This window comes from Perca fluviatilis, chromosome 3, assembly GCF_010015445.1.
Source record: "Perca fluviatilis chromosome 3, GENO_Pfluv_1.0, whole genome shotgun sequence".
Taxonomy (NCBI): domain Eukaryota; kingdom Metazoa; phylum Chordata; class Actinopteri; order Perciformes; family Percidae; genus Perca; species Perca fluviatilis.
Window position 1 is genome coordinate 41,422,609 of NC_053114.1, and position 10,757 is coordinate 41,433,365.

Below are 10,757 nucleotides of genomic sequence, written 5' to 3' on the forward strand. Positions count from 1 at the left end.
TTTCTAACTCTTGACAGTAAACTGAATATCTTTGAGTGGTAGACAAAGAAACAAAACACATTTGAGAACGTTATCTTGGGCTTTGGGAAACACTGATCAGCATTTTTCACCATTTTCAGACATTTTATAGACCAAACAACTAATCGATTAAATTGAGAAAATAATCAACAGAGTAACCGTCAGTTTCAGCCCTACTTTCCAGTTAAAATGCTACACGAACTTAAGCCATGCCCAGCCATGATGCCGTTCCTGGAATTTATCATCTTCATTAAATATAGTGGATATAGCTCTATAAATTAAAGTGCTATAATAATGGAGCTTTGCTGTATGTAAGTCAGTTGGTTGCAGCAGCCACACGGTTATGTAGCTTTTAATATCATGAAGTGCTACTGCTGCACCGCAAGCTCTAATTCAGCCCTTTGATTATTTCCCTGAAGGCTCACCTGAAGGCTGCATCAGTGTTAATACATCAGACGGTGAAAGCAGCAGGTACAAATCACTTGCATGTCAGTTACGTCTCTCTAAGGAAATGTACACTGAAATGCCTTTTTTTTCCCACAAGTCTGACCCTGTTGCTTGGAGTCATGATTCACTTTAAAGGTTTAATTTCCTGCAGTTACAGTAGTGATTCAGTGCACTGAGCTAGTTCATGTGTTCTGTTTAGTTTATGTGTTGTGTCCAGCAACTGGCGTGTCTGATGGACGAGGAGTTAATGGATGAATCAGGACAGGAAACAAGTGATTTAGCAGTGTACCCATCAATCATGTTCCCTCCTAAAGAAGAAACATCGACTCTGCTTCAGTTACTCAGAGTCGGTGTGTCCGCTTTGTTAGCATTGCTGGAGAAAGCTACTTTTCAAACCAACAGAAGAAAAGAAAGAAAAATTTTAACAATTTAAAACGTTGGAAAAAGCAAAGACAAAAGTTGAAGACAACACAAGGGTTAAGCCAGATGGTAAACCTTATACCAGCTCAGCATGTAAGCATTGCCATTGTGAGCATGTTAGCATGCTGACCTTAGCATTAGTTTAAAGCAACAGTGCACAGTTTCAGAGAGCTGCTAGCATGGCTAAAGAGGTAGCTTGTATAGGGTTTAACACATTCAAAAATGATTGATTGATTGAAAGATTGGCTATTAGCATGTGTACGGTTTGCATTGTAAGTAAGTAAGTAAGCGTAGTATGCTTATGGTGTACAATGTGTTAGTATGCATCTCACAGTAGCTCACAGCTTACAAACAAAAGTTCATTCCAATCCATCCAATAGTTGTTGAAATACATCACTCTGGGACGTGTTGGTTTGGCAGACCAACTAACTGACAATCCCCAGAGCTACATTGGTAGCGCTGCTAAAAAGTGAATTAAAGCATATAGACAAAGTAGCTCTCATGAATAAAGTAAACATCCTAAATTGACCATACTTGACAGTGTTAGAGGGCTCCTATACCAAACAGTAATTACCACTCTTTGTGGTGATAATTACAGCCAAATATTGCCAATAATGCCACTCCTATTCACATTCAGCTTTCCCTGCTGTGACTAATAACCCTCCTGATGACTCTGACCAGTCATTAAGAGGGTAACTCAGTGCTTTTGTTATAGAGGAAGGGCATCATTTCTCATGCCGCCATGCAAAATGAACTAGCTTATACAGTAGGTTATAAACTCAATCTGCAGCCAGCTGGAAACTGAACAAGCAGCGACCTGCCACACATCATAAGCAGCCACTAATCAGTTTGTTCTCGGGAGCTTCTTTTTTTCGTGGTTAGGTTCTCCATTTACAAAAACATGTCAATAAACTAAATCTATTAGATAGAATTTAAATTAAACCATAAGCCCCTGTCTGCACTCTCTTCTCATTGAAGAATATGACCGCTTGTTTCCAGAGTTGGCGCCTCTTCTTTTTTGATGTTTCTACAGGCCACATTTTCCCGTTGTATTTTTAACCACTATGAGTGAGCATTAGGATACTGTGGAGTCACACAGAGCGACATATATGGGACATGGTCTACTTTTACCACACGAATAAACACTAACACACAGCTGACATCTCTCTCTGCCTCAGGTGGCATGACAGCATGTGGAGCTGCGGCAATGAGTGGGCAGAAAATGTGTCGCTGCCAGTTCGGACAGGAGCGGCTGCGATGCAAACCGCTTCCCATCACGCACCAGAGGCACGAGTGCGTGGGCTCGCTTTGCTTTTCATTTATTCCTTAATGCTATGAAACACCCACACACTATCAGACATTAGATTTTCAAGTGAGGAAAGCTTTTCTTCTGCCCCATCTTACTTTGTAAAGCTCGGTGAAACAAGACAAAAACACATTTACCAGAGCATTGTGTGTGTGCATATACTAAAAAAATAATCTTGGCAACAGCTTACAAAACAACAGGCACCATTTAGTTTTTGTTCTGAAGCTTTGTTCACATTTCCTCAAGATGGAGTTTGGCTAGTTGTAGGACGGAGTAAGGAATTTGTAGATGTTTAAATTTCCATTTTTTTTTTTCAGAGCAGTTTAAGGACTTCTCGTCCGGAATGTCGGCTTAATTAGTCGAGAGTGAAGGTTCATTCTTTCGGTCAAATCACACACTCTCTCATGAGGAAAAATGGAAATTTGAACATCTAGAATTTCTTTAAAACTGGGTAAACTCCCATCTGCTGAACTCAAGTGATGTGATGGAAAGCACATAATCGAAAGGTCACATAATAAGTTGTGACACCTGTCATGTCGTAATTATTCATATTAATTATTTTCTCATACGCATGAGATAGTAAATCATAATTATGAGATATGGAAGTCATAATGCTCCAAAGTCTACTTTTCATAGAACCACACTAGCTTGTGTGTGTGTGTGTCTTGACAACCCAACACCAGTTTGATATTCCCAGGATTGCAAACACCAAAGAATACATCATTTAGGAAAAAAAAATACAAAAGTATCATTTTGTAAATGAACACTTCATATATATATATATATATATATATATATATATATATATATATAAAAAATAATAATACAGATGCAGTGTTCGCAGAATTGGCTTCAAAAGCTTTTGAAGGTCTTCATCGTGATGGAGATTAAACTCATAAAATCATAACAGCTACTGAGCTTGCAGGTCAGGATCCATCTCCATAAAAACCAAGCATCCGTTGAAAGCACCGGAGAAAGATAGTAAGTGGATCTTGAGTCGGTATTGTTTTGTCAAAGAGACTCTATAGGGCTATGGTACTGTACAGTACGTTAGATTGCATCTTTACGGCCGTAACCCTGAAGCTGTTGAGTATAAAATCATTTCTTCCCCTCCCATCATATCACCCCTAGGCAACACTGATCAGTTATTATCCGGTTGTCATCAAGGGAACAGCACCAACCATAATCTCAGAGCCAACAGGGCTGACAGAGGGTCACAATTTTACGAGCATCCATCCTCCCTCGGTTAATCTTCAATTATTAGTCCGTTGTATTCAGCCCGAGGAGAGGCACGAGCCACAGAGGCCCAGACTACATTTGTTTCCATGATAACAGTCTGAATGATGTGTGGGCACACAAGTGGCTTAACAGGAGATTGCTGGCCAGCTTGAAATAGGAAAGAGAAGAGCAGGGAGGTTTAATAGGCTTCTCAGACATGCAGAGCGTTTCTCTCAGTTGGCTGGAGTGGCAGTGTTTTGTTCCAAAACACAGGAGCAGCAAGGAATCATGGGCCACGTGCACAATGGAGCCCCCCCCCCTCCACTTTTTTCTTTTACAAAAGAGGTGCATACCTGTTCTCCTTTCTTGTTGTACGATTTGAAGGTCTTCGTCCTAGCAGCACTTTGTCTTTCAGATGTCTTTCTTGCTGGGGTCAGCGCTCAGATTAATGTGATGTCATAACCGTTAGGCACTAAAAGAGATGAGGTAGTGATAAATGCAGTTCATTTTAAGGCCCGTCTGTGAGGTCCCTCAGCTCTCCCTGGAATATACGTAGCTGTGTGTTTGGAAAATGGCTGATGCCTTGAATTCAATACCAAACATTACTTTTTATATCAAAATGTTATTAGAAAAAGCACTGGTCATTCCTTTTTTGTCTGACAATAGACACATTTACAGTATATCATCCTGACCTGGGTTGGAAATCACTGCCTTAAGCAGGAACACAGCGCACTATACCATGTCGACTGAACACTGGATGTCAATAGGTTAGAATGCCCTCTCATAAATAAATCCAGGTGCATTGCATGACAGAGTAAAGTGAAATCTTTAAATTGTGTGTGAGAAAGTGGGTGAGATTCCTGCACTCACCTGCATTCATTTTACACATTGCTCTAGTTATTTTCATATTGTAATTGGGCTGCACACTATGAGGAGAATATCTTGAGATTATTTTGACTGAAATTGTCATTGGAGGGAATGATCATTTTTGTGTCACCCATTTTCAATGAAAATGGTTTACGTACAGTTTAGTGTCCCAAATCCCGCTATGGCTATGCCAAGACCCGCCCTACGAAGCAGCTCGATTGGTTGGGGTTAGGCATTTGACCTCGAGTGGTTAAGGTTAGGATAGCCGATTGGTCAGGGGATAGGACCTGAACAAATGGGGTTACGTTACGGGGAATTTGGGACACTAAACTGCACATATACCAATGAAAATCATTAAATTGAAATGATTATCGTGTGATTTTTGCGGAGATCTGTACCAAACAAAAAATTTAGACGGACCAACCTTTAAAAGTGCTGGTTTCTATATTTTTATTGTCTTCCTTTGTTTTCATAACATAATATAACTTTGTACAGCACTTTGTTCAGCCTAGGTTGGTTTTAAATGTGCTCTATGATTAAATTGACTTGACTTGTTTTGACATACTTGGCAACTTTTTAACGATCCCAATTATTGCTCCATCCATTGTTGGCAGTAATAATAAAACAATATCTGCTGACTGAGTGAACGCAGATGCCAGTGGTCTGCAATCACTGAGAGCCAATCAGCTGGCACTTTAGGTTTTTAGAACATCTCTGGTGATAACAGTACGGACATCAAATTGACAGATAAAGCGCAGTAATGTGAAGCTAAATGTTTAACATGTTTTGGTAGTTGTCAGGAGAAAAGCACCAACCGCCTTAGGGCTGCAACTAACGATTATTTTCATTGTCCATGAATCTGTCGATTATTTCCTTGATCCTTCCTTGATTAGTTGTTTGGTCTATAAAATGCTAGAAAATGGTGACAAATATTGATCAGTGTTTCCCAAAGCCCAGGATGACGTTTTTTTTATTATAAAGAATTAGTCAAACTGATTCATTGATTATCAAAATAGTTTGCGATTAATTTAATAGTTGACAACTAATCGATTAATCAATTTATCTTTGCAGCTCTAAACCACTGGTCACTTCCATTCACATCAACAAAGCAAATGTCCTTCATTAATGGAAAAAACCTGGATGTCAGTATTGGTGTTGTTTATTTTCTCCCAGCAACCATCACTTCCACTCAACTTGTTTGATCAGCAGCTGGACAAATTCAGATTGTGAACCTATTTGAGAGGAGGATGTGACAGTCAAACAACAGCGTGATTAAAATGGGCCACAGCGAGTTTACTCACTAAACATGCTGCTGATCTAACATTCGTTTGTTAGTTTGCACAAATTAGCTCATGATTCCGACTAGGGCTGGGCGATATGGACCAAAAGTCATATCCCGATATATTTTGGCTGAATATCGATATACGATATATATCCCGATATTTTTTTCCGCGAAGTGAGAGCAAATGTTCAGTCAAAGCCCAAATCAAATATGACATGTCACAAGTAGTTTCATAGAAACAGTTGCAAAATCAAATAAATAATAAACCGGTTTCTTCACCTGGTTCATGATTAAATGCTCAGCTGTTCAAATAACAATAAAATGTAAACCTAAATACTGTATAACAGGAGTACCTTTTTTGAAATCAAAGCTCCATAGGCTATTTGTGATTCGTTCCAAAGGTCAATTAAGCTTTAGATATTAATATAATCTACTTTGTTCAAAATGTAATGCCTCATGCCTGTAAGCCTAGGTTATAGTCCCATTCTTCCACTTGATACTGCTTCCACTTAAATAAACTTAAGATGAACTATCGACTACAAAACAAAGAAATTTATTATGATCTGTTCACAGATCTGAGTCCAAACGGAAACTTCACCCTTCTGAACTAAGAGTTTCTGCTTCAAGGTGAAGTTTAAACAGACTGAAATGTCCAGGCTCATTCCTCCACTATTTATTTCTGTATGTATTTAAGCGTTACATGTAATTTTAACGGGCACTGAGCTCCAGATCCTGCAGCCGCAGACGGTTGCGCTCCCCGCTGTAGCTTCTTTCCGTCCGCCTGCCGCAAACTTAGTGGAACTTTCCGCCCGATATCGACATACAGTTCCGTCTGGACTACGTGTAAGATCCTAACGGTCACAACTCTGTCTTTGGCTGGTCCGATCTGGATCAGCCCACGCGGGGACAGCGCGAGGCAAAGCTGTGTTTTTGCCGGGGAAGAGCCGCTGCGGCCGGCCACCGGGGCTCTCTGCCTCCGCTGCCGCCGGAGCTCAGATTGCTGGTCGAACGGCATATATAATCATAAAACACATTGTCACCTGTTAAATGTTATCCATTGCTGTTTGTTCTTTTCATTTCCTCTATCGAACATAATTAAGCAGTACAAAAGTCCGGCATCTTTAGCGTTGATCTGAATGCTTCGGACCCCTGTTCCAAGATGGCGGCGGGTTTTGACGTATGTTTAGAACCTCACGGCGACATATCTATGGGAGCAAGGATCACATTTGAACTATATCGATATATGCGATATGGTCTAATTCCATATCTCATTTAAAAATATATCGATATATTTGTTTATATCGATATATCGCCCAGCCCTAATTCCGACGGCTGAGGTGTTTTCGACGGCCGATTCGTTCCCCCAGACGCTGGTAAAACTGTTACATTACAAAGGCACTCATGTACCGTATCTGTGACCTGTTTGTGGATGTAAGATTCTATGACCTCATGTATAACCCCCTGAATGTTAAGTCATTCACTCTCCAAGAACCTTGCCTTCTCTTCCAGCTGGGGAAGGAGACATAAACACCCGGCGACAGGCCGAGGAAGAGACCAGTAACATCTTTCGTGCTAAATATAGATCCCCTGATGAAGCGCCTGCATGCTAATACTGCTGCTGCTGCTGCTCTGGCACTCGCCTTCACCTCCTGTACTATGTGATGCTGCGTGCGTACTGTCATGCAGTACGAGCCTCCCCTCCCTCTCGCAGAAATGCTGCAATGCGTCTCCCTCAGCCAAGACTGGGTCAGTGTAACTTAGCTAGCAGCAAACGGCCAGAGAAGCATCCCCATAGCAACAGCCAATGAGGCTTATGGCTGAGGGATTATTTTTTTTGCGTGTTTTTGTTGTGATTGTATATGAAAAGAGCGTATTTCCAGGATTAAAGTTGTCAGGGGGGCTTTAGTTAGAGCCCGGGGAGGAATAAGATGGCAAGTGAGCAAAAGAGGAGACAGGGCAGGGTTGAGGATGTGTGTGCGCGGCTGTATGTGCAGAGTTATTGTGTTGACAGATGCTGGAAGATGGGGCATTGTGTTGTCATTAAATGATGCTTGAGTATTTTCATATTGGGAAACATTTTACACACAGTTTACAGCAATTCTCCTTTAGAGTTTTGTCAGACATCCTATAGAGTTTTTATTATTCTGTTACATCCTAACCAGCAGTATTAAAGCAAGCAGATAATTAAAGCTATGGTTTAACAGAGTTAAATATTCAGACACAAGTCTCTGCCTAACATATTTGATGTCTTTAGAAACTTTTAAATCCCCACTTGAAATAAAAAAATAAAGTTATGTGGGTTTGTAAAGCATTAGTTTGTAATGGTCAGTATAAGTGGGTTGAATTGCATTTCAGGGCTCATACAAAAATGTTGGGCTATATTCACTTTCCCTCCCTTAAAGGTCCCATGGCATGAAAATTTCACTTTATGAGGTTTTTTAACATTAATATGAGCTCCCCCAGCCTGCCTATGGTCCCCCAGTGGCAAGAAATGGTGATAGGTGTAAACCGAGCCCTGGGTATCCTGCTCTGCCTTTGAGAAAATGAAAGCTCAGATGGACCAATCTGGAATCTTCCCTATATGTCGTCATAAGGGGAAAGGTTTCTCTGCTTTGCCCATGGCAGTTGGTTAAGGCCACACCCCCACCCTCCACCTTGCCCCGCTTCTCTCCTCATTTGCATTTAAAGCTACAGACACAGAAATGGCACATCCTAAGGAAAGCTCATTGTGGGACTGGCTCTAGTGGCTGTAATTCTCCACCAAGGCTGAATTTCGCGAAAGAGACTTCAGATACAGTATTAGGGGACCACTAAGGTCTATATAAAAGATACTTCAGATACAGTATTAGGGGACCACTAAGGTCTATATAAAAGAGACTTCAGATACAGTATTAGGGGACCACTAAGGTCTATATAAAAGCATCCAAAAAGCACCATGCCATAGGACCTTTAAATCATCTGCTTCTACTTCAGGGTCCATGATTCGTTCTATACACCAAAATATGGTTTGAATTTTTAACTACTTCCACTTGAATACATGGAAGCATGGTTTTACAATTGTGGGTCTTGTAGATTGTGGATTCAGATGTTTTTCAAATCTTTTAACTTTGTCACGACTGCTAGAGATGTCAGGATGCGACGTCACGTTCTTCAGATGGTTATTAGAAGGGAGATGTGATGCCAAAATGTGCCCAGATCATTACACTTAACCAGTAGCTTTTTGAAGTATATATAGCAACGGTTTGACATTTTAGGACATATGTTTATTCAAGTTTAGGCGTATTTGTTTTCTTGCCAAAAGTTAGATGAAAAGATCTCATGTCTGCGCTCTAAATATCAAGCTAGAGCCAGCAGGCAGTTACTGTAGCTTAGCTTAGCATAAGTAGTGGAAGCAGGGTGAAACAGCTACTGTAGTTCTGTCCAAAGGTAAAATAAAATCCACCTATAACTAGTTGCTTTACAAGGTGTTAAATGCTGGAAGACACGAGAATGATATTGATCGTCTCATCTTTTTCAACTTCCAGAAAATGAAAATTAAGAATATTTCCCATCAAGATGTGTTTTTTTTTTTTACTTATAGGGATTGTGTGATTGTATCTCTGTTTAAGTGTTGTGGATTGATCCTGTAATATGAGCAACTAGAAGCTATTTGCCCCATCAGAAGAAGGCCTCTGTTACTTCGTCATTATTTGGTCTTGGTGTAATCATAAGGTTTATTTTTAAAATCTCTGTCTCCTGCAGGCCAGCGGATTCTCCAGTATAAGAGTGATGTCCTCGAGACAACGGTGTTGGTAAACCCATCAGAGGAGACCGCTGCCTCAGAGGTAAGTCACACCTGGACAACACAGACAAAACACAGCAGGTTGACGATGATCCAGTGCTCTGAATCCTGCAGGATAATTTATTTAAATCACACTGAAGAGTGGGTTCAGTCTGGATCAAACTTGGTTTTTACTTATGAAGAACACAGCAACACCTATTGTTCACCATTCAGCCCCAGTGGGAATTCCATGTCTCTCCTGCTAGTAATCATCACTCAGTTGATTAACAGGAAAACACTCACACAGTGGGAGAGGCAGACACTTCTTTGGGTTATAAATAAATCCACTCAGATGCCTCAGATTTGACTGTCAGTGTAAAAAAAATAGTCAGTTTTCAGCTAAGCTTTTGACTGCCTTAACCTAACCTAGTTTTTTTATTATTACTGTCTAGTAGTATGAATACACCTGATCCTTGAACCAGAAAGACACTGTACTGTACTTCTGCATTTAAAATGTATTCTTAATGCTGCAGCAACTTCGTCAGACACAGTGATTTATCTTTTACAAAAAAATAACAAGTCTGAAATAAATGGCTAGTCTATTTGTTGTCCCTTTTGCTGGATGGAATTAAAAGAAACTTTTCCTTTTCCAAACAATCTATTTTGGGCATGAAGTGGTAGTGATTGACACTATGCAACTCTTAGGAGTAATTTTAGGCTGTTACATTTCTATTTGGTGTTTAAATAGTTCTTCAAAATAAAAGTTTGACCTTTCATCTCATTTTCATTCCTTTGCAATATATACTTTGATACAATTTCTTTTTTAAGTGTATTCTTTAGGTTTTCATTCATTGTTCACATCGTGTTATTATCATTGAGTGGGTCGATGTTGCCTGGATGACATTGATTTCGGGGACAAATTGAGCAGCTCTCAAACTCAATAGCACTCAAATCAAATGAAATATTGCAACTCAGTGAATTCATGATACATGCGAGATGATGTGAGCTTTGTTCATTGGGAACTAAATTGCTTGCTTTGTCACCCCAAAAAGATTCTTCATCTTTCCAGTACAGTACATTTAAATTTTGTGTTCTGATGTTGATGACTTATGGAAGATTTATTATTAGAAAACATTAATGTTAGCTGTTATAGTGTTGTTATAGTTGGTTATTCTGTCCTCTACCCAGATTCGCTCTCTGATCACTGACTTTGCTGGGAATAAGTTGCTGATCCTGAGCGGCCAGAGCTCTGAGCAGGGAGGTGACATCCTACTGCAAGGTGGAGCATTCACCTGGCAACACTTCTCTGACATCATCTCCAACCCTCAAGTGAGCTGGGTGCACTTTCTCTCCAAATAAATCTTTTCAGTGTATGGATCAACTTTTATAAAGCTTACATAGACAGTTGTTTTGGGTTGTTTTTCATTGTTACTGTGTTT

The 10,757-nt window shown here is 40.1% G+C and overlaps 1 protein-coding gene across 2 annotated transcripts in view; it reads left to right on the forward strand.

The window, feature by feature from the left end:
• The window catches only part of map1aa (microtubule-associated protein 1Aa), a 47,091-nt gene that overhangs the window by 24,524 nt on the left and 11,810 nt on the right, over positions 1 to 10,757 (forward strand). For both annotated transcript variants that reach the window (XM_039795076.1, XM_039795077.1), the window contains 2 exons: positions 9,300 to 9,382; positions 10,507 to 10,647. In XM_039795076.1, coding sequence (XP_039651010.1) covers positions 9,300 to 9,382; positions 10,507 to 10,647 — 224 coding nt within the window. The remainder of the gene's footprint in view (positions 1 to 9,299; positions 9,383 to 10,506; positions 10,648 to 10,757) is intronic.